The sequence below is a fragment of the Amphibalanus amphitrite genome, unplaced genomic scaffold (genome assembly GCF_019059575.1).
Source record: "Amphibalanus amphitrite isolate SeventyFive unplaced genomic scaffold, NRLGWU_Aamphi_draft 000136F_arrow, whole genome shotgun sequence".
In the NCBI taxonomy this organism is placed as follows: domain Eukaryota; kingdom Metazoa; phylum Arthropoda; class Thecostraca; order Balanomorpha; family Balanidae; genus Amphibalanus; species Amphibalanus amphitrite.
In genome coordinates this window covers 437863-465772 of record NW_024881631.1, presented here as the reverse complement: position 1 = coordinate 465772, position 27910 = coordinate 437863, and the positions used below count along the sequence as shown (strand labels likewise).

Sequence of the window (27910 nt, the reverse complement as noted above, 5' to 3'; positions counted from 1 at the left end):
GAGTGTATCACAGCGCCGCGCTGTTGCAGAGGACCGCGTCTCGGCGCTGGCACCGGCCGCCGCTTGACCAACCGCCCATTGCGTCACAGCAGTTCGGGCGGCGGCGGGCGCCGGGCGACGCTGGCGAGTCGTGTCGCAACGGCCGGCCGGCTCGGCTGCGCCTGCGTCTGTCTTCTGTGTTTGTGTGTCTGTGGGCGGCGGTGGCCTGTGCGGCGTGCCTCTCTAGCTCCTGTGCGCGGTGCGGAGTCTGAGTGGCAGCAGGAGGCGTACTGAGACGGTCTCCAACACAGAGGAGGTCAGAGCGCAGTGTTGATGTGTTGCTATGCGGCTGAAAGTCGCGCTTATTATACGGAATTTGCATTTTCATTTCATATCTTATATTCCAGCAGACTGTTGCTGTTTTTCCTGCTGTAGGGTGCCCCTAATCAGCCTGTCATAGATGTTGATCAAATTAATTGGCCGGCCAGCCCTGGGCGGGGAAGGGCTCGCTGGCCGGTCACCGTCGCACGGTCTTGCCGAATACCAGATTAGCGCGAATTTAATCAAAAACCCGACTTTCGATAAACTGTTATTTATACCTATCAGTGGGTAGGAAATTGTCTGAAGTTATCGGATAGAACCTTATTTTTAAGCCACTTTACCATTTGAGGACTTATATCCCTGCCGAAAGTAGACCCACGCTCCGGTTCCTAAAATCGGGCTATGGTACTGATAAATATGTCCAGTTTTCAACGTAAATTTTACGGAAGTTTCGAGAAGATATATGAGAAAATAGCATATCACCGGATAGCACAATTCATGATGAAGCTGTTTCTGCTATCATGGTAGCTTTTCAATGAATGGTTTTTGAGTTTAATGAGTTAGAAGAAGAGCCCTGCATGTGTATCGTTCTCACGATAGTATTTAATAAAGAAGTTGAAAAATGTCAAAATGGATAAAAATGGATATGACGAATAGGGCATGGCTGAACTCTCCGTACCTTTCTGAACATAAGCGAGCAAGTTTCAGCTGCCAGTTTTTGCCTATTTGCCGTCAACTCAGCTTTGAACATGTCTAGTCGGCCGCCCTATGTGACCTGACCAAGGTCGGGGGCGGCGCGGTCGGACAGGCTCCAGCTTAATAAACTATCTCAAGCACACGAAATCGTGATTTCATGCACTCCTTGCAAGGTCCGATGCTTCACTTATGCATTGTTGGTCTTACGTGACGTCATTTATGACGTCACTAGGGTAATAAGAGTTTTTCGTCAATAACTCCCGATTAAATTGAGCTAGCGAGTCGAGAAAGCCACCAATGGACTCAGGAAGACTTGCCGAATCGAATGATATACAACATGACCTCCTTCAACCAACTTCGTGATATGGAGGACTCTGACCTGACCTTGACCCACGGTCAACACCTTAAGTTAACTTCAGCCGAACAAAAAGTATACCATTCGACGCGCCTGAGTGAGGCGAACATGATGATACCAAAATTGCGGCTCTGCGGCATTTTTTCGCGAAGTTATTAATAAAAAATGAATCCGCGCCTGGCTCACTTGACCTGACCTCAGAGGTCACAGGTTGGCCTGAGACCTTAAAATCGGATACCAGTCGCTGCGTCTCGTAACGGCGCACACGCTCGTTTTTTTTTCCGCGGGGCTCTAGCTCCATCAGGGGCGAAACAGCGACGGGGGTCGTACCAACCCCCCACCCCTTCGGCCGGCGCGTATTTTGAAAACCAATAAGTCCGGCGAGGGGTAAGTGTCAGTTTTGGAACCAGAGAACCATTTTCAGTGGATCCGAGCGGCGCTGGGATTAAATTCGCGCTAAACTGGTGTTCGGCCACACTGTGCGTCGGAGGGGGCTGGGCAACTGTGCGTGGCGCGCGGAGCCGGATCTGACGGATCGACCTGTGCAGCCACACATAGGATAGGTCTGACAGTGGCACCGGGCGTGGGCGCCTCAGTCCGATGTCGGGCCAATCTAATTCCGCTCGGTCAGCTGCGTCTGGGAGAAGTGTGTGGCTGACGCAGGGGTAGAGGAGGGCGGGAGTTGGTTGGCGGGTGGCTGCCGCAGCACGGCGCGGAGTTCGAGGTCAAGTGGCTGTTTATCGCTGTCGGTCTCTGCTTCCTGCGCCGCTGAGGTATGCGTTGTTTTGCACAACCGTGCCGTCGCGTCTGATCCTAAATCCGTACACGGATGGTCGCTGCGGGGACGTTATGTTTGGATAAGCATGTCGAGGACCGAGGTGGGCGGTCGGTTATACATCGGTCTGTCACAGTTCGGTCACAGGTCAGTCAGTCCGGTCACAGGTCGATCATAGGTCGGTCTCAGGTACAGTGCCCCTGCCCTCCCTACTTTTAGCCCTTTGTCTGTTCCGAACTGTGCCGGCTGCCGTCCCATTGTGAGCGTGTTTGTCAGCGTCGCCGGCCCTGGGTGCCGGCGGCCGGGGACGGCGCGGTGGCTGAAGGTAGCGCACGGGAGGGGAGGGTCCGGCCGGTGAGAGGGGAGGGGCAGGACCGGCCGGCTGACTGGCCAGCTGTGTGGGACGGTAGACGGGTAGGGGAGGGGGCTGGCAGGGTCCGGCCACTGGTAATCGGTGACACTTGGCACCGCTCTCGCTGCTGTCACCGCTCACTGCTCAGTTCCTGCCGTCACGAGACCCCGTCACCGGCTCAACTCGTCATATCAGAAGGTGCCCCTCTCTCGGTTGTTCGACACACCACATGCTGGGTTGCGGGAATTCACTCCCGTTCTGGCCCTCAGTGTCATGTGTGGTGTAGTTTGCGATCCATCCCACTCCCCACGGCAACACGAGCGGCCCAGACGAACCGAGAGCTATCGATGTCTGAGTAATCGGATGGCGACAAGTGTCAATATTACGAGTGGCTCTGCCGTCACCTGAAGAGAGCCATTCAGTTGAAGTGGGCCATTTGTAGCGATTCGTTTTGAGAGGCTGTCATTGGCCTTCAAATTGCCCGACGGGCTTAGACAACTCACTGTTGGGTCTGGTTCACCGTTCGACTGCCGGTGTCTGATGACTGATCCGTTGGCCGCTCAGGTTTCGCTGCCGAGATCCGGGGTATCGGTTCGACACCGAGCCCCTCAGGTCATGTTGCCCACCTTCCGGCCGAGGGATCTGCTGACGTTGAGGGGGTGTGTCGCGCTGGGTATGAGCCTCAGACTGTGAACCGACCGGGACACACCCCTGCTGTTGTCAGGAGCTCTGACGCACCAAGCCACCGCGCCGGCCGGTCACAGTTCGGGGGCGCTGGCGGAGAGACGTCCACGACGACTCCTGTCGAGCTTCGGTCCGGGACGATTCTTCGAAACTGGAGCTCTAATAAATGCCGACTTTTTCAGCTATTGATTTTGAAGGCTACTAAATTTGAACGTGCTTTATGCACCACCTTGAGTGATTGACGTCTTATTGAGTTCAATACCTCCGTCTCCCGTCGTCAGAGAGTGTTACTGGGTCGAGTGACGACGGTCTTGCTTCATGTTCCGATCTGATCGGGGTGGTGTCACTGACGCTCGGCCCGCCTTCGACGAGCACTGTTCGAACTTCGAACAGTGCTCGTCGAAGGCGGGCCGAGCCTGGCAGTCTGGGCGGGTCTGGTAGCTGACACCGGGGCGTTCCGTCAGCGCTGACACTCTGTATGACACGCTGGTACTGGACGACGGTCGGGGACACATGGTGCGATGGTGACAGCTGACACTGGCTGAATGACGACTACGCTGACGTCGGAAGTCAGCTGCTGAATTCTGCCCTGATTGCGTCCCGAACCAGCTGTACCCTGGGTACCGCTCGCCCTCCCTCCCAGTCGGCTTAGTCCTGTTGTGTCCCCGCTCCTCTCCGGACTCCGTCGCACCCCTCACCAGTGTTGTGCCGCTCATGTGCCTCCTCATCTCTCGCTGCCGGCACAGAGTATGTACCCCGGCAGTCTGTCAGCCTGGTCGGTCCTAGCCAGCCCGGTGGGCCCGCCGGCTCTCTGACGGATAGCTGACGCTCGCCGCCGCCCGCTCAAGGTCACGGGTGTCGGTCGGACCCCTGCCAGCGCTGCCGGCGGTGACGGCGCGCCCACCCGGCCGCCGGCTGATTACGGCTCCCCGAGGGCTGCTGTCGCCGCTGGCACTGTGCCCGTGACTTCATGCTTCATTATGCAGAATGCAGAGCCACACAAAATCCCCTACACATCCGGGATAAACTTGACTAAATCATGTCTCTGCTGAGCTCTTCTGATTCGTAGGTTTTGCAACTGAGAGGCAGTGAAAGCGAATAGAACCAAACTATCGATGACTTGGTGACCGTGATCGGTCTCTGGGTCACTGATTCTTCCGTGTGTGTTTGCTGCACAATGAAACTGCTAGTCACCCCAGTCATGCTCCTGATCTGGGCATGACTCGCTCCTCTGACGATGGTAGTACCATACCGACCGTGCCGTCAGCCGTCCGTTTCTCATCGACTGTGTACGGGAATGTCGCAGTACGGTGACTCGGTCTGACTCGATGAGGTGTGGCGGCCCTGCCGTCCTTTACATATCCTCCTCGCCGGCTCCTAGGTCCGTATGCTAACGAGCCCGCCCGACGCCGATGCCGGGCGCGGCGGCCGGCGCAGACGGGGCCTCACAGGTGCTCCATAGGCGGCGTCTGCAGAACCGGTCCAACTGGCTGGGGTGAGCAGAGCTGGCGTATCGGGGGGGGGGGGCACGCTAGGTGCCTCCAGACGCCGCCGGTAACCACGCGCACAGTGAGATCCTGTGTAACCGCTCCAACTCGGCGGCACGGCGCTCCGCCCGCTCTTCTCTGCTAGTGTCACTGTGTGACTCGGTCTCCCGCTCGCCCGCTGCTGCAGTTGTGTGTATACCTCGGCTCTGTTTTGTTTTCATCACGGCGGGGGCGCGGCGGGCAGACTGTTTGCCGGGCCGTCGTCGGGTGTGACGGACGGAGCGGCGCTGCAATCTGTGCTGCTCTGCGCTGGTTTACGCCGCGCTCTGCTGCGCTGTGCTGCTATCGACCATACTGTGCTAGTGTGCTGTGCTCCACTATGCTGTGCTACTCTTAGCTTTGTTGCATTATGCTGTGTGGTGCCTGGTGCCCTGTGGTGTTACTATGTCCTGCTTTACACTATGCTGCGTTACCTGACCACCCGTCTCGTCCGCCCGCAGTCGCCGCCATGGCCGAGGCACACTCGGCAGTTGCCTTCAGCTTCTCGGTGTCGCACGAGGGCGTCGACCTCAACTACGACCATGAGATGCTCGGCGTGGTGCTCATGTCAGGCGTGCGCTCCTGGAGACGGCGCATCCACCGCTTCTTCGTGAGTACCAGTCGGCCCAGCCGGTCCGGAGAGAGCTGACCTCCAGCGGGAGTAGGTCTGACTAGTTTACAAACACCGAGTGAAAGGGGAGTGAAGGGCGCAGCAAAGGACGGAAGGGACCATCGACGCTTCTGAATTGACCATAAGTTTATGACACTAACTTTATCAAATTATCATAGAAAAGCACAATGAAATGATGTTATAATTATTTTGTCCAAATGACCCGGAACATCGACAGCACGCAGGGACCGCTTGATCAATGACTTACAAAAACAAACACGCTACAACTGACACGCAAAAACAACAACAAACTGCGAGTGTAGCCTGAGCTTACTACGACGCCTTTTTTCATCTAGTGTTTGTTTTTGTGTCATTGTGAGTGTGTGTGTGTTTATGACTGTCGGTCCTTTCAGAACGGTTTCCGTAACGGCATCTACCCGGTGCCGCTGTCCAGTCTGGGACTGACGGTGGCCACCGTCGGCGCCATGTACTACGCCGGCTACGACGGCACCGGCGGACTCACCGACTTCTTCATGAGACACGCGCCGCGGTGAGAGAGGAGGAGGAAAGGATGAGCTTTCGTGTGCCTAGTCCCCGGCCCAGGCTGGCTTGGAGCTGTTCAATGCTCACTGCTCACTTTTCAATGACCGTATAGTCGGTCAAATATGTATCTTTCCCGGCCGCCAAGTGGCGCTACGGTCTGGATTCGATAGTTGGCTGAGCCCACACCCCAGCTGCCCTGGCGGCTCTGGCGGCCCTGTGACGTCACGCGCGGGGGGCGGAGCTACACAGCGGCCGGCTGGAGAGTGACCGCAGACCAGCACTGGACGGCCGCGCCGCCGGGTGCTCCGGCGGGTCTGGCCGGGAGAGGCGAGCAAGCGGATGCGTTAGGAATCTAACGAATGTGAGGGCAGCGCGATGGTCTAATGATGGCTGTGCTTTCATGCGCCGTGTAAATTGTAGACTGAGTGCTATGAGCTATCAAAGGATTATCTGGTGTTTCAACAGGGGTCGCTGACCTAAAAATTAAGATGGTTGCTCTTGATACGATCGATTGCTTGGTGATATGATGATTAGCGCAAGAGAAATATTTAATCGAATTATGACCGGTTATTTTTTGATAAAGCAAAAACTTTTTTCATTTTTTTTTGGCATTAACGGGAAAGCGTTAAGCCATATCTACTGAAAATCTTAACCTGCGCCGGGCCGGGGGGGGGGGGCGATTTGCGCCCCCCCCAGGTTTTTCGCAGATAGCCGAAAAACGGCGGCGTGCAGCGCCACCAAATTTTGCATACCTGTTTTTCCATCTATTGCGCATACTGTGTGCGAATTTTGACCTTATATGACTTAAGGTCAGGTCAACAGGTCGGTTTGAGTGACCTAACGTCACAAAAAGTTTGAACTTGCACCAAAGCTACAACTGTTGACCGATCGATATGAAACTTTCAGGAGTTAGTAAGGGTGACAATATCCACAAAATGTATGTCTCGGATTTTTTTATCTATGACCTGAGGTCAGGTCAATCTCACAACCTCCCCATTATAAGTCAATGGGATAAATTTCAACTTCATCTGAATGCCACCCGATCCACACAATATATTCAGGATCATGGTGTTGCAGGTCCCTGGTCCCGGCATCTCAAACCTAGAGCGACTACACTCAAGTTCAAGCTAACGGTCTCCACTCTCCAATTCAGATACCTATCGAAACCTTTCCGCGACCCGGTGCTGTGGCTCAATCAGTGGGCCAGCTGGCCGCAGACCATACCCGCAGGGCATGAACCTTTGACCATATTAGGTCAACACGCCGTGGCCCCAGCCCGCTCGCCAGGTCCGCGCTCATTGGCCGACGCGGCAACCGCACAACCTGTCCCCTCCCCTCCGTAGTACTCGCAGCGGCCGGCGGATTCAGCCAAGTTACCGACCTGCCCAGCGAGGGGAGGGCCGGCCGGGAAAGATACATATTTGACCGACTATACGTGATATCCGTTACCAATCCTCTCCACAGACTGGTGTGGGGTCAGCTCACCGTTCAGTAACCCTGTATCCCACTCGCCGCAGGCTGGTGTCGGTATATTCACTGACAGTTACCCCTCGTTCAGGCTGGTCTCGGCCGAGGAGCACGTGCTTAAGGCCGTGCCGGTATATTCACTGACATAGGTGTATCCTCCCCTGCAGACTGGTGTCTGCCGAGGAGCACGTGCTGAAGGCCGTGTCGGTGACGGCCGCCAGCACCACCATCTGGCTCAGCGTGGCGCTGGCGCTCAAATACACCCTGCGTCTGCTCTTCATGTACAGGGGTGAGTCGATCGCTGCCAGGTAGCCACAAAGGCAAAACCACGGTCATTGTCCGGAAATGCGTATGCTTTTTATGCACCTACAGGGGTGAGTCGATCGTAACCAGGCTGCCACAAATCCGCGTGCATTTGCCGGAACTAGAGCCGCGATGACTGGTTTAGGAGGCAGGGAACTCACCACTACACCGAACGCTTCCCTGTATAGCATGCGTTTATACATGTAGGATCGAATTGAATGCCCTGTTTGGGCGCCATCCGGTCGGCCGGTCTGCGTCGCCGCTGCGGGCTCTCAGTTTACGGAAAGCCTCCGGTAAGCTGAGAGCCCGGCTGGGTTCAGTCAGCCGGGTGAACTCTGGACTCCACTAACGAAGGGTGGAGCGGGCTCTGCCGTCGGTAGTGGCCGGGTACCGCCTGTGTTTACGGCTCGATCATATACCGTGCCGGGTGCTGTGCTGACTGAGCTAGTGAGCGGGGGCGCGGTTCCCCGTGGTTTTGTACCGTACTGGTTGTTATGCTGACTGGGTTATGCTGCGGGGGCGCGGTCCTTTTGGATGTATACCGTGTCGTGTGCTATGGTAACTGGTCCGCCCCTCACTGGTCGTGTAACGTGGCTTGTTTTCTGCTGACTGGGCCGGTCGGCGGGGGCACGGACCCTTCACGGCCGTGTACCGTTCCGTGTGTGCTATGCTGACTCGCGACTCGCGATCTCGTGCACCGCGACCTTGGCCCAGTCAGCCCCGCCGGTCCGTCGGCGTCACTGACCGTCAGCGACCTTGACCCCCGTACCGATACCGCGAACCATCAATGACACCCTCGCGGTAACAGTCGCGGCCCTCTGCGCCGGCCGGGGGTCGCTGGGAGCGCCCCTCTCAGGCGGGATTACCTCACCGGCACTCAGGTGGATAGCCCGCCGCGGCCGGAGTCCACTGCAGACCGGTTATAACCGACTTCAGCCAGCCGCGGGCGGTTTCAGCCCGATAGCACCGGCGGCGCTGCCGGCTCCGGCGCCCGACGACGGCTCGGGGTTGTCATGGGGAGGGAGGGGGAGCGGGTCAGTCTGTCTGTGGTGCAGCGGCGCGCGCCGGGGGCGGGCCGCTCGGTGGACCTTGCACGGACCCGCCCCCGTATCGGATTGCCCCTCTGTTTACCGGTCGCCGGCCTTCGGCAGCCGAGGCTCGTCTGTCGGCAATCAGCCTCCACGGCGGCGCTGAGTCGGTTTACCGAACTGCTGACCATCACAGAATAGAATATGCTTCCTTCAGTTGCGCGGCCAATCTGGTCTGATTATGCCGGTATTTGGTGTGCTGCTCGGCATTTGGTGTGCTCCGTTTATCGGTATTTGACCTGATCTGTTATCCTGTCACGCAACTTGGGATCAATTTTATGGCTGTGTCCGGGGCCCCGGGCATGATAATATGCTGAAAATAGCCGACCTCTGGACCCAGGGCCGCTCTTAGAGCTGCGTGTGCGATGTATGTCTGGGGCGTGCACGGGCTGCTGTGACCTGCAGTTCACTTACCCACGCTGTTACGTAAATGGTCGTAGTTCTCCCGTGCTCAATTCTCCCCCCCCCCCCTCCCGCCCATCCCGCTCCCGCGCCCATACCGACTGACCTGTTACCGACACCAGCGCGTCGCCGCACCGCTGACCGTCACCTAACGACTGTCCACAGGGTGGATGTATGAGACCCGCACCCGCAAAATGTCGCTCAAAACCAAGATCTGGTATGTTCTGGTGAGTAATCGACGATGTCCCAGGCTGATGGTCCTTCGGTGTAAGCGAAAATGTAACGTAGTTGCGAATAGTCTGACGATATACACGAATATTGGATAATGATCTGGGCTTGGTAGTCTGATCTGTGCTAACTCTGCACTGCTGTGCCGCCGACTTTGGCTGTGTCCTGGTTTCTATCTGTTGACGAACCTCGGTCCGTCTCTGTCTTCCGCAGGTGAAGATTCTCACCAGCATCAGCCGTCCTCAGCTGTACAGTTTCCAGGGCTGTCTGCCCAGCCTGCCGCTGCCCAGTGTCGAGGACACCACCAAACGGGTAATGAACGAAAAGAGGGATTAGGGGTCACTCCAAAACGGGTAAGGGACAGAGGGACGCCTTGAAACAGGAGACGCGAGCGAGGAGAGCTTCGTCAGGTGGGAGGGACTAGGAGACACCAACAGACCCAGTGAGACGAAGGGATGCCTCTAAGAAAATTGGCAGGCGATACGATAAGTGTCTATAACCTGTCAGACAGCGGCGTTTCTGTTCTGCCACACCTGCGTAACGCTTCCCTGCTGACTCTCATACTGTGCCTCCCGGGCAGTACCTGCGCTCGGTGCGTCCCCTGCTCGATGACGCCGAGTACGAGCGGATGGTGAAACTGACGGAGGAGTTCCGCACCTCGCTCGGGCCGCGGCTGCAGCGCTACCTCTGGCTCAAGTCATGGTAAGTAGGATAGGGGCTAGATAGTAGGAAAGACAGGGTACTGTTTTTCTGCTGGCCGAGAGCGTGTCACTACCAGCATCGCGCCAGTCGCATGGGGCAAACAATGTGGAAGGTGGTCATGCCAGCATTGGAGCTGCCTGTGACTTAGCCACATGACTAAATGTTTTGTCGGATCATCCCAAACAACCGTCTTCATGGATCGCTTCCCTCTCCCGCCCCGGGCAGGTGGACCACCAACTACGTGTCTGACTGGTGGGAGGAGTACGTCTACCTGCGCGGCCGCAGCGGCATCATGGTCAACTCCAACTTTTACGGCATCGACGCCATCCTGATGCAGCCGTCCACCATCCAGGCGGCTCGGGCGGCCAACATCACACACGCCACCATGCTGTTCCGGCGCGCCATCGACCGGCAGGAGATCGAGCCGGTCAGTGGGGCCGAAGGTTGAGCCGGTCAGTTGAGCTGAAGATTGAGCCGGTCAGTGGGGGCCTAAGATCGAGCCGGTCAGTTGAGCTGAAGATTGAGCCGGTCAGTGGGTCCGTCTTCTCCGAGGGTCGACTGGGGGGGGGGGGGGGCTGACGGCTGTATTCTTGGCAGGGTCAACATGACTGATGTGTTTATGTTTAGAAGAAAGATGTGATGTCAGTCCGCAATGTTACTGTTTTGAAGAAAGAGGTTACGTCCCTCCACGTTTATTTACATCTTAATGTTTATCTGTTGCCTTACGTTGTAAAGACAGCCAAGTGGAACGTTTTTTTTCCGTCAGCTAGTGGGACTGTATTTGTGTATACTTGTCCCTTACGAGCATCGGCCTGTGATCACGCGAGATAGACAGCCTATTTGTTGTATTCCGTTTCCTATGGCAAGTATCTTAGCAGGTGTAGCTCTGACCGCTGCTGTAGGACCGCCAGTGGACGCACCTCTGACCCACTGACCGCTCCCCTCTCAGATTACGGTGCAGGGTATGGTGCCGCTGTGCTCGTGGCAGTACGAGCGGACCTTCAACACCACCCGCGTCCCGGGCATCGAGACGGATCGGATCGTCCATTACAGCGACTCGACACACATTGTCGTCATCCACAACGGCAAGTACTACAAGATGCAGGTGTATGACATCAAGAAGCGGCTCATGTCGCCGGCCACACTCGAAATGTAAGTGCAAACGGGACAGAGGGGATCGGGAGAGTAAACATCAAAATAGAATGCTCATTTTTTATACTACGTTGCCGCGTTACGAAGTTTTAGCAGATCGTCGTTCATGTCGGTCCACTTGCCATACCAGCCACTTTCCGAGCACCGTCCCGCCGTATGTCTGTCTGTGCCAGCCTGTGTCTCGCTGTGCCGCCACACACTGACACAGTCTCCGTGCGCTCCTCCGCCGTCGGGCAGGCAGTTCCAGCGGATCCTGGACGACGACGAGACGACGCCCGACAAGGGCGAGGAGCAGCTGGGCGCGCTGACGGCCGCCGACCGCTCTCACTGGTACCTGACGCGGCGCGACTTCTTCAGCCGCGGCACCAACCGCGCCAGCCTGCTGGCCATCGAGAAGGCCGCCTTCATCGTCTGCCTCGACGACGTCGATCTCGAGTTCGACAAGGTCGGTGGGAAGGAAAAAGGAGTGTGTGGGACGAGGGTACATCGATGGTACTGTAGGGGTGGGGTCTTTAGGATGGGACGGGGGTTGGGTCTGTGGGATGGAAGGGATTGGGCTCAAATATGTGAAAGGGAAGGAACCATTGCACAATCTCTTCGTCTGTTTGCGAGATGAGGTGTTGCATACAAAATATAGTTGCACTGCACCGAGATTCACAGTTCTCTCATGTCGCTCATTTACATCATCAATCACTCTGTGTTAAGTTCAGTGCCTCTTTTACTCTGTGTTGCTCTGTCTATCATTCACTGTTCACTGACGCTGCGTCTCTACCATCTCGCAGAACGACCATACCAAGCTGGACGAGTTCGGCCGCTGGTGTCTGCACGGCAACGGCTGCAACCGCTGGTACGACAAGTCGCTCAACCTGATCGTCGGCAGGAACGGACGGGTACGTACCGATGACTGTTGTCGTCGGCACGCGTCGGGCACGCGACGACGAGCGTTTGTACAGCCTGTCAGCCTGTATCCCGTCACAACACAGCGGCGCCAGGTCAAAGTCCTGGCGTTTTGTTAGTGTTGTGTGAACTCGATCGCTGGGTGTTTACCGCTCTCACGGGTTAGATTATATAATTGTAGAGCGGACAGGTCACAGAGTGGTGGAGTACGAACGTTCCGAACCTGCTCTGAACTTTGACTCTGATAGTGATGGCGTTTGGATATTGTCACTTTTTGTGCCATGGCCAGAATAGGTATGTGCCCGAAACACGTAGTAACCGTCCCCCGTCCCCGTGTCACTCACTGACCTTCGCACCCCGTGTTCGTTTCAGATCGGCTTCAACGGCGAGCACTCGTGGTGAGTGGCCCGCGCGGCCGCGGGGAGGGGCGGGGAGGAGCGGCTCATAATGGAGCTTTGTAATGGCGTAACACGCATGCTCAATTGCCTACCGGCTACTATGTTAGCCTGTTTATTGCTTTTACTCGTTACTATCAACAGGTAACGTAGATTTAAGATTGTTACATGTTTTTCATGCAACTAGTTTTGTGTGATTTTTTAAATAACAATGCTGTTAGGTATGGTTGTAGATTAATGTGCAATATATCATTTACATTAGAAGTGTTGACGAGTTGTGATCATATTTCCAGGCCGTGTGGTGTTGTTTGCCTTTTTGCTGTGTTCACGCTCTGCCTTGTATTTTTAAAACTGATGTGTTCTCTTCGACTATCTATTCAAAGTACGTTTGTTTTGAATGGATATCCGCTTGTTTTCATCTGACCTTCGATGATTTTTCGGCTCTTCGCCCTTTGAATCAGCGATTGCTCTCACCCGTTGTTTTGACCGCGCTGTGTGACGTGTCTGGCGCACTGTGCGCCGCCGCAGTGCGTTAGTCTGTCGCGCACTGTGCGGCGCCGTGCCCCGCTCCCGCTGTGTGTCTCTGACCGGTGCGGTGACCTGACCCGGCGCCCCGCCCCCTCCCCTCCCCCGCTGCCCAGGGCCGATGCCCCCATCATGTCCCACTATTGGGAGTACGTGCTGGCCGCTGACGTCATCCGAGAGGGGTATGCTGGCAGCCGCCGTACCTTACACTCTCTCTGGCTCTCAGTTCTTCCCCGCTAGCTGTCGGCTCTCTGTCTAATTCTCGCTGTCGTTTCTTTGCCTCCTAGCCAGCAGACCTGCTGTGGAGGCCGTTTGCGTGCGAGCATGCATCTATACCGCGTGCCTGCTTCTCGTGTGTCTGTCCGTGTGTGAGTGTGCGTGTGTGTAGCGAGGTATCTAGTTAGGTGCCCATAGTTAGTAGGTGTGCCCTCAATAGAGCTCGTATATCGCGAGGTGCTTCAGATTCAGTGTTCTAGCACTGAGTTGATGAGTTCGGGTCATTTTGTTTGCTTGCGCTTGTCAACATGCACGCAACTTTTAAGTCGGCGCAAACTAGTGCCTTTGAAAGGAAAGCGACGCTGTTCTTTTGCATGTGTATGCATATTCTGTGGATCTCATTGAATTACATAGCAGTTGTTTCAAAATATCGAAAGGTGCTCTGAAAAATTGCCGTTATTGAAAAAGTCGGAACATTGACGTCTAATTAAATGTCAGTAATATTCTAGCCTAACAAATAGGTAATGAACCAGCGACCCACCATGCAACCTTGTGTACACGAATCGCTACATTGCAGCATCGAGAACGCTACTTGAGAGGCCACCTTGAAGAAGTGTCCGTCCTAGATCATAGAAGTCTTGACATTTAGGTTAGCGCCGCTCTAACCTAGCTTGTTTCTATTTAGCAACTCATTTAACTCTAACAACCACCAAAAGTTAAGTTTGGCTTTAGGCATAGGTGGACTCGGAAATGGAGTAGCTCAGGACAGACGTTTGCGGATAATTTTCGGTAGCTAGTCAGTAGGTGCAGGAAGTCATCGGGAGGCGTTGGAATGGAATGGAACGGAATGGAGTGCCTGCTGGACGAATGCTGGTCGAGAGTGGACGCCGTGGTCGGAGGCCTTGGTTCTGGTTCTCCTCTCCCGCTGCTGGCGCATGACTGAGGGACAGGGACGGCGCCGCCGGCCCTGCCGCCACTGACCCGCTCACAGCTGCAGTCAGCTAACCCAACAGGGGACGGGCGGGAGCGGTATACTGACCAGCGCGGCTCCGGTGGCGGCCCGGCTGGCGGCGCCGCCTCCTCGCCTCTTCTCCCCCTCCCGCTCTCTCTCTCGCTCAGCCCTCTAACACGTCTCAGTCCTTCTCTTGTAGCCGCCGGCGGCTGGGGGCGCGGCGGCGCTCTGTACCTCTACCCCTGTGAACAGCGCGGCGGTTCCGGAACCAGACGTGGCCGCGGACATCCTAGCGGTCCCGTCACTGATCGGCACCTCTCTGTCCCTTCTAGACGAGCGGTGGCGACGCCGGCGGCTGACGGAGTTAACTTAGTGTCGCGAACTTTTCCGTGCCTCTAAAAGTGCCTGACCTTTTGCCGCAGGGCGGACGCGCCCGTTCTGAGCCTTGTCTGGGAGACGGCCATGATAAAAGATAGATTCTTCCTCGGGTAATTGGCCGCCGCGAGTGTCGCGCGCTCTCGATGTGGGCTGGGCGATCACTGTCACTGCGCTCTCAGGGGGCTTCCGCTGTGAAAATCGGACCACCGCCGGGCCGGGCTGGCTGGGCGGCCGGCTTCCACTGTACTATTGGCCGTGTCTCTGTCCTCACCTGTCGGCGCCGCGCTAAATTGTGGGTCCTCTCTGCCACTGCCCTGTCATTGTGTCTCTGTGCACACTGCAGCCGGCGGTCGGAGTCGCTGCACTGTTCGTTTGGCTGTGCGTCTGTCGGTCCCCGTCCCCTGTACCGTATCAGTACCGCCCCGAATCCCCGGTCCGCTCTCACTAACCGCTCTCCGGGGGCTTTGTTCTGGCTGCCAAGGATCGGAGCCCGGATGGGGTAGGTGTGGCTGCGAGCGAGGGACCGCCTGGCGGGGTCTCGGGGTGTCTCTGACTAACACCGAGCCGGTGACTGCGCGGGGGATTCAGCAGCATTCCTTTGCTTCTAATAGTTCTAATCTGTTGATCTTTTACCGTAATTGAGCTAAGTTCGAGTAAATGAAACGGTCACCAATGTCTCGCTTCAAAATTTCATGTAGTGATAATCACGCTCAAGATGTACTAATTCCAAAATGCCTCTGCTGAGTTCTCACGTGCAGCGTCCCGTTGATGCCGGTGGCTCTTATGGGGAACGGTTCGTCCTCCTCGGGCTTTTACATTTACTAACGGCTGAGCTGTAATAAAGTGTCCTATAGCCCTTAACATTTCACACGTGTAAATAATGTTGATAATCATTAACAACATCACAAACATTGACCTTATAATTATAGTTGATTGTTGTTTCTCTTGCGTCATATTTGAGATTTAATTGTCATCTTTTATTAAACATTTTTATGGTGTTTTTTTTTTACAATCGAATTTAGCGCTCATTATGCGTCATATCGTGTTGTGCCGCTGACCTGACCTTCCCTTTGCTTTGTGTGCGTCTGCGTCTGTGCCTTTGCGTCTCTTTCTCTCCCTCTCCTTTTTTTCTCTCTCCCTCGCTCTATCTCTCTCCCTCCCGTGTGTGTGTGGCGGCTCGTCTCAGATACACGGAGAGCGGCCACACGATCGGCGAGGCCGACCCGGACGCCATCCCGCCGGTGAAGCTGCGCTGGGACCTCAAACGAAAGTGTCTGGACGCCATCGACCGCAGCTACCGGGTGAGTGTCGCTGGCGATGGACGGTCAGATGAGTGCTGGCCGGGAATGAGAACGCACCGGCGAGGGAGAACTCCAGACATGGTGCCGTGTGACGGCCGCCAAGGAGCGATGGACGTTGTCGTCTACTACGCTGGTGTGTGCGCTGCTCTGCAGTCTGAGCACGGCATCCTTTTCAGTTTTCACCTGCCTGATCTATGTCGTCGATGTGAGGCGTTTCGCTGACCGCTCTGACTGTTTGCTCTCGGTATGGGATGTTCTGCCGGGCTGGTGGCGGCTCCCTGACCCTCCCCCTCCGCCGCCCCCAGGAGGCGCAGCTGACCCTGGATGACGTCGACCTGCGCCTGCTGATGCACGACGCCTTCGGAAAGGGCTTCATGAAAAAGTGCAAAGTGAGCCCGGACGCCTTCATCCAGATGGCGCTGCAGCTCGCCTACTACCGGGTAAGGCGGTCCGGGGTGGTCGTGAACAAAGCTACTACACTCGGGGCTGGGGGGGGGGGGGGCTGTGTGAATGAAGGTGTGCTATTCTTTTGTCCACCGGACTTTGGGTCATCGGGCTGATCACCAGTAGGTACAAAGGGCAGGTTTAAGTGTAGTGTGACTGTTGGCTGGGGGTGTAGTTTTACATACGATGGCCTGTTGTGTAAAACTCGTCCACCCAGGTGCCGATAGTGAGCTGCATATGGCCCCAGTTTGGTGCTGATCCTGAACTCCTAGCCTCACTGACCCGCGCCCTGCTCACAGGACTCTGGCCGGTTCCGTCTGACGTACGAGGCGTCGATGACGCGCCTGTTCCGCGAGGGTCGCACAGAGACGGTCCGGCCCTGCACCATCGAGTCCTCCGCCTGGGTCAAGGCCATGACCTCGGGCAAAGTGGACGTAAGAACCGAGGAGAAGGGGGGGGGGGAAGGCGCTCAGCTGGGAGAGGGTTTGCCAGGACGGTTTGAATTGACCATATGATTAAAAAAGAAAGTTTTATATCAACATCGGTATGAGTGCTGCAAGATTAGAAACTTGATTTTAGTAAGTACTTGAGCTAATACTCGCTTAGACTGTCAATATTGTCTGTTTCTGTGTGTCTGACGCCTCACCCATCTGTCTTTGTCTGTACGACGCGTCCCGTCTCTCTGTCGCTATCTTGACACTGCCCCTGTTCATCCCCGGTATAACAGCGCGCCGAGCAGATCCGTCTGTTCCGCGCGGCGTGCGACTTCCACCAGCGCGGCTACCAGGACGCCATGATGGGAAAGGGCATCGACCGTCACCTGTTCTGCCTGTACGTGGTCTCCAAGTACCTCGAGGTCGACTCGCCCTTCCTCAAGGTCAGTGAGCCGAACTGCCGGCCGGTGGGTCACGGTGCGGTGAGAGCAGGCTGTGGGAGTATACTAAATAGGAATGGAGCGGTGTAGCTGAAACGCGGCAGCTGCTGGAACGAGCCGGTTGCGAGCTGAGAGTCGAATATGTGGGAAGTGAGTGAAGACTGGACAATGGGAACATTACTTGGCGACGCTCACCAAAGAACAGCCTGTCCCACTTTTATTTTCTAGGTGCTGACATTTACGCCAATTTACGTTGCCCATCCCCTGGCACTTTCCCCGTCCCTCTGCCTTAAACACCCTCTCTCTCCCACAGGAGGTTCTGAGCGAGCCGTGGCGCCTCTCCACCTCTCAGACGCCGCACGGCCAGACCAACCTGCTCGACCTGAAGAAGCACCCGGGCTGCGTGTCGGCCGGCGGCGGCTTCGGGCCGGTGGCCGACGACGGCTACGGCGTCAGCTACATCATCGCCGGAGAGGACATCGTCTTCTTCCACGTCAGCAGCAAGAAGAGCTCCGCAGACACGGTGGGTGACCGCCGCTCGACGGATCGGGTTGGGGGAGGGCTGGGACATGCATTTTGGGTAGATCTGGAATTGTTACGGGGTAGGGCACCAGGTGGTGGGGCTCGAATTCGTCATGCGCTTCTCGACTGTGGTACGCTTTGTTGTCCTCGCACGACAAAGTTGGATTTATCACGATTAAATTTGAGTTTTGCATGCGATGCTGTGTATAAGTGATTCGGTTGGGATGGCACCCCAACTGACCGCGCTGCAGTGACCTGTCGCCCTCTAACCTCTGACTCTCTGCCGGCAGGACTCGAACCGCCTGGCCGGCCAGATCCAGCGCGCCCTGGCAGATATCCGCACCATGTTCGAACAGGGCGGACAGTGACGTCACCCACATACACCTCTAGTGACGTCATATTCACCCGTAGCCGTAGACGCGGGCCCACACCCACACATAGAGACTGGGGCCATATCCCGAGACGATAGGTCATTTAGACCGAACAGGCAGCAGAGATGGAAAGCATCCAGACAACACACACTTTAAGCTGAGCGTTACGACGTTACGGCAAAGCGTTTCATCTCGTGACACTTACTCTCGGCACTGTTCGTCCGCGTCCGCCCTTACCGCGTGCCTGGTGCGGCGGCCGGTAGTCTGACAGACTGACTGACAGACTGCGTGGCCGGCAGTCTGACCGACTGACTGACTGTGCGGTGGCCGGTAGTCCGACTAACAGACTGCGGCGTGGATGGCGCGCGAGAGACGGGTAGTGGTCGCCCGGGGGGCCGCGCGCGACCTGCGGGTCACTCTGACCCGCGTCCAACAATGCAATGCGCCGGTGGGAGCTCTATGTGACGGCGGCCCGGGAGGGGGAGGGGGAGGGGGGGTTCTCTGTAGTGACCGATATCAATGCAATACGGCGGCGAGCGCTGAGGCCCGAGACGGCCACCTCTGTTTTAGAACGCCGGACCGAGTGCGAGGTATTTTGACGACTCTTTCAGCGCGAGGTTTTACTGGTAGGACGGGGTCCGGCGGCGCCCGATTTCGACTATGTAGTTTGTGTGCCGTGTGCGCGGTAGCTGTGTCTGTGTGTCTGTGAGTGAACTGGTGAGCCGCCCGGCGAGATTTGTCCCCAATATAGCTCAGACGTCGGTACGGCACTCTGCGCTGGAGACTGGACGAGGTTTGTCCCCAATATAGCTCAGACGTCGGTTCGGCACTCTGCGCTGGAGACTGGACGAGGTTTGTCCCCAATATAGCTCAGACGTCGGTACGGCACTCTGCGCTGGATACGGGACGAGGTTTGTCCCCAATATAGCTCAGACGTCGGTACGGCACTCTACGCTGGAGACTGGACGAGGTTTGTCCCCAATATAGCTCAGACGTCGGTACGGCACTCTGCGCTGGAGACTGGACGAGGTTTGTCCCCAATATAGCTCAGACGTCGGTACGGCACTCTGCGCTGGATACGGGACGAGGTTTGTCCCCAATATAGCTCAGACGTCGGTACGGCACTCTACGCTGGAGACTGGACGAGGTTTGTCCCCAATATAGCTCAGACGTCGGTACGGCACTCTGCGCTGGAGACTGGACGAGGTTTGTCCCCAATATAGCTCAGACGTCGGTACGGCACTCTGCGCTGGAGACTGGACGAGGTTTGTCCCCAATATAGCTCAGACGTCGGTACGGCACTCTGCGCTGGATACGGGACGAGTGATGCAGCCTGTCTACACGTATAAGTGTAGATTTACGACTTTTTACCAGCACCGGTTCAGACACCGGATGCATATGACGGCAGCCGGACAACAATGAGATTCGAACCCGCGCTCTCACCACCGGGAGTCCAACCAACTCTTGTAGGTCACTTCTTGCGAACATCACCTCCCCCGCAACAGCAGTCATCTGGACGCGCGGGTTACCGTATTTTGACTGGCAGCAGCAGGTAACAGAGCACGCGGTCGGCTGGCGCAGAGGGCAGTGTATTCACAAAAAGACTGGCGGCCAACAAAACGGACCGATCGGCTCGGAGCGCGCCGCTAGTACAGAGATACTACCAGAGATCAACAGGTGGAGAACAGATCGATAGGTAAATAGACGACTACCAGCTGCCTACTAACGCAGCCACCCCTGGGAAGAACGGCTGCCATCCGCTCTGGTGGCTGCTAGGATACCGCAGTCGAGTTATACAGCTACCAAAGGCGTACTACAATAGGTACAGAGCGCAGTCAGGGCGCCCGCTGAGTGACCGTCCCGTACATCGAGAGGGCCCATCTTTCGACACGGGATAACGGAATGTGGCACATTCAGTCATATGACAGACTAACCTCCGTACACAATACACATTTACTACAAGATCCTACGAACACTAACGGACACACGACATTAACGGCGTCCGTAGTCTTTACAGATAAAGGTTCAGGGCACTACATAGGGTCCCAGCGGCACGCCCAGACGCTCCTAATGCGGCAACTGCCAGCACGTCAATACTACATCGTAAAATAAGCCAGTACAATATAAATCTGTACACTGTCATCTCGGGTACATACACACACATTCCGGATCTCCTATACATACATATACTGTACTCTACCCGTCCAGGAATAGGGGGTCACCACTGTGCCAGATACAGTCATGAGTTAATTGCAGCCTCCTCTTAGATCCACAGTTTCTCCCGTCACATCATCAGACAGTTCCGAGCAGTCGGGCTTCCTCCAACACTGCTCGACCGCCCGCGCAGTGGAGACCGCTCAGTACTAACAAAGTACCAGCGTGGCGAGCACACACTGAAACGAGCCTCCTCGCTACAATATCCGGCCACGACACAGGTTTGTCAACAACCTGCCACACAAGGACCGACAGCCACTGAGATTCGTCAATTCGTGATCTATGGAATAACATCTGCAACTACCCTACGTATTTAAAATCATAGATACAACAGTTTTGCTAGACCCTTTCCGGTGTCCGCCATTCCGTCGGGGGCTGAGCAGTCTTTCAACAACACATTCATTCAGATAGTCCGTCGTTGGCCATCTGGTCCTACAGATATCCCTTTCCGACCATCCGATACTCTCTACAGGTATCCCTTCTCGACCAGCCGTCCCCAGTCGTCCCTCCCTAGAGGTATATCCTCTCGACCAGCCATACCCAGCCGTCCCTCTCTACAGGTATCCCTCTCGGCCAGTCGCCCCTCTCTACAGGTATCCCTTCTCGACCAGCTGGTCCCAGTCGATCTGCGCCTGGAACACCTCGCGGTGCAGCCAGCGCCGGTAGTCGCGCCGGAACTCCTCCGTCAGCTCGACGGGCCGTCCGAGCACGGAGCTGAGCTCGCTGTCCACCGGCCGGTACTCGGGGTCGGACAGCCACTCGGGCTCGCCGTAGCGCCGCTCGTTAAACCGGTCCACGCGCATGCGCAGCTGACACTCCTCGGCGCGGAAATCCCACGGCCGAGCGTCCACGTCTGCAGCGGGGAGAGACGGGAGGACTCAGTGGTATGTATGAACATCACTCAGGCCTTCCACATACAGCGTGGCGATACCGGCTTGACCGATTATATCCATTCTTTACACACATACACCTAGTTACCGTTCTTTCCAGGCCAGTGACCGGACGGTTCGGCGTTCTGGGTTAGAGGCCCATTGTTTGAAAACAAAGGCGTTCAGAAGAACAGGTTGTGCATCAGCGGCAGCTGCTCTACCCGCTGTGTTTCTGTGCGAGTGTGTAGTACCATTCGCCCCAGTGCTCCAGCATAACATCATCAACATGACAAGATTAGGTCAACAGTGACAGCCCGCAGCCTTCACTGACCGTTTCCGAATGCCCAGTCGTCGTTGAGGCGGTGCCGGACCTTCTGGTAAATGGCCGAGATGGTTTTCATGTTGGACTTGCGCCACTGCCGTCCCAGGTATTTGGTCTGCATCTTGAGCAGCTTCAGGGTGTAGACCTGCATCATGGCCTGCTTCACCTTCAGCGCCCGCTTCAGGATCGGCGCCGACTTGAACACCACCAGCATCTGACGATAGGGGGGGGGCCGGGGGGGGGGGGGGAACGGGGACGTCAATTCACAAGCGGTGTCTGCGGTGAACGACAGTCGTTCTGAGACACACGAGACTGGCTCAAACGGGAGCCAGTCAGACTTCGACCGAATGTTATCTGAACGCGATTCCCATGTGAGTATGCCGTTTTCTATGCGAGTATGCCAAGAGACAACAAGCAATGCCATGGTTTACCTCTACCGTTACTGCATGACTGGTCCACGCCGACTCACCATGATGCGCGAGTGTTTCCACTTGCAGAGTTTGTTGAGCATGCGCAGCAGGTTGATGGAGGCGAACACGTTCCTCCAGCAGAAGGGCTGGTCGCCGATCTCCAGCGTGTCGCCCGTCACCTCCGACTGGTCGCCAATCACGCACGACGGAAAGTCGATCACCGCGATACTGCCGGCGGAGGGACATGGAGCCGTCAGAGCAGCAGCTGCGCCGGCCAACCGATGCTGACATCGACGACCCATCACTCCGCCTACAGGGCAGCGTCAGCAAAACAAAAAATATATGGGAGTTGTTGCTCGCATCTGAGGCGACCGCATCGTCAAGGATCGTTACAGTGCAAGGAAAAGAAACCGAAAACACCCACTAAGTATCCACCGCAATCCCTTCTGTGCTTCAACCCTCTCTTACGTGTTTTTGGACGTGATGTAGGCCATGATGTCCTGGTTGAAGAATTTCAGCACCAGCGGTATGCAGTTAGCGAACACCAGGTGCTGGCTGACGAACTCGAACTGGTAGACGTGGTTCACCTTCAGGTGCTTCAGCAGCAGCAGCAGCACGGCCGACACCGCCTTGCCGATGATCTCCTTCTGACGGTTCAGGTCGATGCCGAGTCGCATCGACTTCAGCACAGTCATCCTGGGGACGGCAGGGAGATGCGGCGTCACAGAGGGTTTTCGGAATAAGGCGGGTGCGGTAGAACACGATCGCAGTCGGCTGGGCGGCCGACTGCTGCATCACGCCCGTGAACTACTTCAATATCACAACCACCTTCCAGCAGCGGCCAGTGACGACCTATAACTCTGAGTCACTCCACAAAGACAACATTCAAGTCGCGAGTTGAAGGAAGGTCCATGGAAATGTCGACCCACACACAGTATCCGCTGCCCCGACCCCCGGCTCACGGCATCTCCTCTGGCAGCGCGTCGGCCAGGATGTTGATGGAGTCCGTCTTGGTCTTGGAGGTGGGCGCGGCGGCCAGCAGTACCTTCAGCAGGGCGATCATGTACTGCGGCAGGTTCGGCAGCATGCCCTGCGGCGGCGGGACAGAGAGGGACGTGGTCAGAGACACAGAGGGCCGGTCAGAATAGCAAGGCGGATTGGGATGGTCGGTACATACAGATTCCACTCTTATTTATACAGTCCGAGCCGCCTTACCTGTGTATACCTTTGCCGACCCAGCCCTATCCAGCCGGCCCTGCACAGATCCCCATCAGCCGCTCCCTGCAACATAACTCTTCCTCGGCGGACTGACCCCAGCCCCCTCAAGCCGCCGTCCGTCCGTTCATCCCACTCACGGCGTAGAGCATCTCGACGGGCGTCTGTTCCACGTCGACCTCCGGCCGGCTGAACGGACTGCGCTCAATCTCCTCCTCCCGCTCGATCTGAACCTCCGACAGCGACTTGTACACGTGCTGCAACATGGCATAGATAGGAGTGAGTCATTCGCCTTACATTCTTTCGTCTCGGCACGGAATATATAGTCTACGACACGGAGGAAGCAGACGACGCTGAGCTACGCCGGTACATCAAACTAGAACAGCATTCCATATTACACGGGTGGTAGAACAGCAGTCCGCCGGTCGCACTACCCGACTCACCCGTTCCAGCACGCGGGCGCCCTCTTTGATGGGCGATGGCAGGCCGGCCGTGGAGGTCAGGTCGTTCTCCAGATCGTAGCCGACAAACTTGCGGCGCGAGGTGTCCAGGAAGGCCAGCACGTCACGGGAGCGCACCTTGGGCGTCCACGGCAGTCCTGTCGGGAGCGGAGAGGACATGTCATACTCATGAGTAGACAACAAGAAGCTGCAGGTGGAGAGGGGATCAGCTTTATTTTAGCAGCTGGGGAGAAGTGCCTTCAGTTGTCACTGTGAGTGCCCTCAGTCGGTAGCTGGAAGTACCTTTGTTGGGCGGCGGCGCGGGCGTCTCGGCGCGCGGCGAGTCGGGTCGCGGCGAGTCAGCCCGCTCGCCCTCGGCCTTTCCGGCGCCGTTCCCCGTCTCCAGCTCCTGCTCAGCGTCCTCGTCCAGCGAGGGCTGCTTCATCAGACCCTGCAGACAGACGCACGGCGCAGTCAGACATTGATACAGACCGGGGACAGGTGCTTCATCAGGCCCTGCGGACAGACGCACGGCGCGATTAAACGCGTCACAACCACGTCGACTAGGGCGCACTCAATTAGGGTCTGAAAAGAGGTTATGCGTCGGGAACAAAACAATAGCAAACAATCTGCACCCTGTCGACACCTGAACATCTCTCTGTAGTACGCTAGTTATACCCTCACTGTTCCGACACCAGACCCTACGGCCGGCTGTCCCTGTCCCACCTCACCCTTCTCATGAGTCGCATGGCCTGTCCGCGCGGCTGTCCATCGTTGGCGTCCACGGAGCCCAGTGGCGGGCTGCTGCAGCGCATGTGCCGCGTCCGCTCGGCTGTGTCCTCCGGCTCCGGAGGCAGACCGGCGCGCGCGCGGCCCTCGGCCTTGAGCCGGCGCAGCTCTGCCGAGCCGCCCAGCGTCACCAGCAGCACCTTCCACACTAGCAGCAGCACCTTCTTCATGGGGAAGTGGGGCGCGGCGCCGCTGCAGAAGCGCGCCACCATGCCCAGCAGGGTGACGGCCACCAGCTCCCCGTTATCCTGTGGACACACTGCGGCACGCAGAGACGGACACAACCAACGTTAGATGAGGGCGAGGTTGGTTTTAGAAAGGCGCTTGCACTGCTGCAGCGGTAGGCGGCACAATATCGTCAAAACGCATCCTGAAACTGAAACTGAAGAGCGGAGATGTACTTCCGTACAGACGCTCAAGAACTCTAACTTCTATGAGATAATGATATAGGAACATACGAGAAACAATCACTGCACGGCATAATAATAGACGCCCTTGACCTCACTGTTCCCGGGTCGGCGCGACTCACTGAGCTCGCTGCGGAACTGCTCCCGCAGCTGCCGCACGTCGTCCGGGTCGCACTCGTCGTCCACCCTCATCACCTCCACCATGGTGTACAGCAGGCTGAGCACCACGCGCAGCTCCGTGGAGTCGGCCAGTGAGACGGCCAGCTTCCGCAGCGCAGCGCTCGCCGTGCTGCCGTTCCTGGGGGAGCGGGGGGAGACGCTACGTCACTCAGAGGAGAGACGTGAGGTGGCTTCCATAGAGAGAAAAGGCGAGAGCCGTGACGTTATGCGGGGGGGGGGGGGGGGGGGCAAGACATGAAAATGCGACAGCAAAACCGGCCCATGAATTCCCTTCAACACGTTTACCCGTGGGCACACTCCCCAAATCAAACCGTTAGGATACCGAACGAAGCGTTTGACGGCGGAAAGTTTAAGACCGTCGGTGATCGTCCAAACACTCCTGCAGCCTCAGACTCGACTCGGTACTGAGACTTGATCTAACGCGGCACTCACTCTACCGCACCCAGAGACTCTGTGCCGCCCTGACTCACTCGATCTCGAGGTAGAGCAGCTCGAGGAAGGCCGAGAAGACACCGCAGCGGTACAGCAGGATGACGTTGGTTCGGGCCCAGCTGGCCTGCTCCTGGTCCGACTGCACCTCCGCCCAGCAGCCCTGCGCCACGTACAGCAGCGCGCGCATCGCTGCAGTGGCAAAACGGACCAGTTAGTCGGTGCATGGGGCCACGGTAGCGGCACAACACTCGCTTGTGCGATTAGACATTAGTAAAAAAAAAAGAGCACGCGTTGCTTGATTCATATGCACTCGTCACCAAGTCCGCCGCACTAAGGAGCCGGCCCATGCCCGTTCACCAGTCTACTCAACTCAATCTTCCCGTCAGCCATTCGTCTCTCAGTCTACGTACCTTTCATGCGCGCGTCCCGTTTGGAGAGGTCGAGCCGGTCCATGAGTTTGAGCACGACGGCGCGGCGCCGCTCATCGCGCATACTCTGCCAGCACCGGCCGAAGCCGTGCTCCGACATCAGCTCATCGAAACACTGTGGACAAATGGGGCCGGTCAGAGTAGCAGCACACTGCGGGCAACGGGGTCGGTCCGAGAGGCAGCAGTACTGGGTAACAGTGACAGAGGCCAGAACAGCAGCACACTGGACTAATGAGGTCGATCAGGTCAGGGGCCAGAGCGGCAACACTCTGCTGTGGTTTAGAGGTGTGTCGACGATGCAGTAGTACAGAGGCACAATGTCATACCCTTTTGGGACTTGGGTTGCACATGCTGTGGCCGAGCGCTGAAAATCCGCTCAGCCCTCCAGATGAGAAATGACGCTTTTACACAGTTAGGTCACTCACAAACCACACTCCATGCATTGTTTACAGGATGAGTCTGGTTGATTTGTGTCTTACCCTGAGATTGACCTGGAACTCTGGAACTTCTGTGTAGCTGTAGAGTTCAGCTATTTCATTCATGTGGGACTCAGTATCTGCATATTCAAACTCCAGCTCTGGGAAGTCATCGCCACACTGCAACAAGGTACACACATTATAATCAATATTCAATGGACCACAGCTGGTAAAAGTAATGAGAAGTTCATCAATTAGCTATATTCTGCAGGCTTAATTATCCTGTATCCATCATTATTTTCATGAGCAGATGGAACAAGCCTAGCTTTGTAACCAAACATTGCAAATAGACATTTGACATGAAATGCTCATGACAGTGAATAAATACTAAGAGAATGAATAAGCCTATGAAATATAAATGCTGAAGTATCCATCTAATGTTAATATCAAGAATAGAGCCTTTCTCCATATGACATGCTACAGCTTCCTCACCTCTGATTCTTCTTTGTTCCGAAGCATTATTTCTCTAAGTTTGTCCAATCCTCTCTTCCCTCCATTGGCATTTCCATTTGAATCCATGATTGCTGAAATGTAAAAGGTAGCAGCTATTCAGTTAAATATGCTAGACACTCAGATTCAAAATTCCAACTCACACTAGCATTTAGGTACTAAAATATAGGTAGGTATGGACTATGGAACATGTTAGGTATTGCCAAATGGAACTAATGAAGAGGTTTGGCTAATGGCTTACAAAAAACATGTGGAAATCAAATGAACTATATCAACAATTCAGAGCAAGATCATCTTAAGTGTCCAATTTTTCCAAATTGATTTTTTTTTAAATTCAACTGAGCTCGTTGAGCTGAGTCAATTGGTATAAAATATGAATTTCGATCAATTTGACACTTAAGATGTTCTTGCTCTGTAGTCTGCAGGTACTGTCAATATCAAAATATGTGTTAACAACTATTACGGAAACAGCTCTGCTGTTGAATTCAAGGGGAAATTGATATGATGATGACCAGCACTGGACTAACACTGAGGAAATTCAGAAAGAAGGAATATCTTTCTGACTGTACCTTCCAATTAAATGAAGAATAGTTTTATCCATTTTTTAGGCATTTATCTGTGTCAACAAAATAAACGCGAGCTTATCATGCAATGACAGTGACCTGGATCAAGGAACCGTGGGAGAGAATTGCAGCCCACTCCAACTCAATGCGGATCTAGTTTGTCAGGTCTTCCAGCCGCAAAAACGTCCGACACCGACGCTTACCCTTGTTGATCGATCCTTTACTATTTAACAGATGGTGTTGGTCCTTTCTTCAGACAATGATGTCTTTATAAAATAAATGCGCACTTTCATTACAACAATTAAACTTGAATTAAAGTTTCAGTTTACGATCAATCGTCTTCTATATGTATATGTGCCCAATGTGAAGAGAATTCTAGTTACATTGTGTTTAGCTCTAGCCATCGACAACACAAAACCACGAATAGCTGCGATATATCTTTCATTTATCCTTACTTTGGGCCTGTTCCAGCGCCTCCAGTAGAAATTCTTGACTGGAGGCTCTACCAGAGGTTTCACTGGAGGCGCTGGAACGCAATCTGGAGATTTCTGGAGATTGGCATCACAGATACCAAAAGAATGACGATTATTCTCTCTTGAAACGCAAAATTTGTTTTCAATTTTATTAAGAAAGATTAACAAAATAATGGCAGTGTGA

At 55.6% G+C, this 27910-nt stretch overlaps 2 protein-coding genes across 13 annotated transcripts in view; one reads left to right on the top strand and one right to left on the bottom strand.

The window, feature by feature from the left end:
• LOC122382279 (carnitine O-palmitoyltransferase 1, liver isoform-like) overlaps positions 1–19352 on the top strand; it is a 31487-nt gene extending 12135 nt beyond the window's left edge. For 2 of the 11 annotated variants that reach the window (XM_043367417.1, XM_043367414.1), the window contains exons 2-20: positions 5150–5298; positions 5712–5848; positions 7476–7597; positions 9267–9328; positions 9543–9641; positions 9910–10031; positions 10257–10458; positions 10981–11183; positions 11421–11628; positions 11966–12073; positions 12453–12478; positions 13117–13182; positions 15028–15045; positions 15733–15847; positions 16153–16287; positions 16591–16725; positions 17019–17168; positions 17479–17688; positions 17978–18821. In XM_043367417.1, the coding sequence (XP_043223352.1) occupies positions 5158–5298; positions 5712–5848; positions 7476–7597; positions 9267–9328; positions 9543–9641; positions 9910–10031; positions 10257–10458; positions 10981–11183; positions 11421–11628; positions 11966–12073; positions 12453–12478; positions 13117–13182; positions 15028–15045; positions 15733–15847; positions 16153–16287; positions 16591–16725; positions 17019–17168; positions 17479–17688; positions 17978–18055 (2337 nt within the window). In that variant the 5' untranslated portion in view covers positions 5150–5157 and the 3' untranslated portion in view covers positions 18056–18821. Of the gene's footprint in view, positions 1–87; positions 296–5149; positions 5299–5711; positions 5849–7475; positions 7598–9266; positions 9329–9542; positions 9642–9909; positions 10032–10256; positions 10459–10980; positions 11184–11420; positions 11629–11965; positions 12074–12452; positions 12479–13116; positions 13183–14590; positions 14657–15027; positions 15046–15732; positions 15848–16152; positions 16288–16590; positions 16726–17018; positions 17169–17478; positions 17689–17977; positions 18822–18851 lie in introns of those variants that run through there. The other 9 variants (XM_043367423.1, XM_043367415.1, XM_043367420.1 and 6 more) reach the window with 7 other exon arrangements.
• A 273-nt stretch (positions 19353–19625) lies between these two features.
• Positions 19626–27787, bottom strand: LOC122382280 (striatin-interacting protein 1-like). Of its 2 annotated transcripts, none has more exons than XM_043367425.1 (15): positions 27709–27787; positions 26673–26764; positions 26244–26360; positions 25747–25879; positions 25375–25525; positions 24847–25022; positions 24260–24576; positions 23832–23979; positions 23532–23686; positions 23229–23345; positions 22836–22963; positions 22342–22569; positions 21933–22101; positions 21473–21677; positions 19626–21125 (listed from the first exon to the last, which is right to left on the bottom strand). In XM_043367425.1, exons 2-15 carry the CDS (start codon positions 26757–26759, stop codon positions 20860–20862), a joined length of 2397 nt encoding a protein of 798 aa, XP_043223360.1. In that variant the 5' UTR covers positions 26760–26764; positions 27709–27787; the 3' UTR covers positions 19626–20859. The 2 variants fall into 2 exon arrangements, with proteins under 2 accessions (XP_043223360.1, XP_043223359.1); XM_043367424.1 differs by lacking the exon at positions 27709–27787 and adding an exon at positions 27457–27681.
• Positions 27788–27910: the final 123 nt, after the last annotated feature.

What these genes read in the sequence shown, in the direction of transcription:
- LOC122382280 (XM_043367425.1), bottom strand. Translation starts at nt 26,759, where the DNA reads ATGGATTCAAATGGAAATGCCAATGGAGGGAAGAGAGGATTGGACAAA. An exon ending in GGAACAAAGAAGAATCAGAG is followed by an intron (nt 26,361 to 26,672) that starts GTGAGGAAGCTG and finishes ACCTTGTTGCAG; the next exon opens with TGTGGCGATGACTTCCCAGA. An exon ending in CGCGCCGCCGCCCAACAAAG is followed by an intron (nt 23,687 to 23,831) that starts GTACTTCCAGCT and finishes CGCTCCCGACAG; the next exon opens with GACTGCCGTGGACGCCCAAG.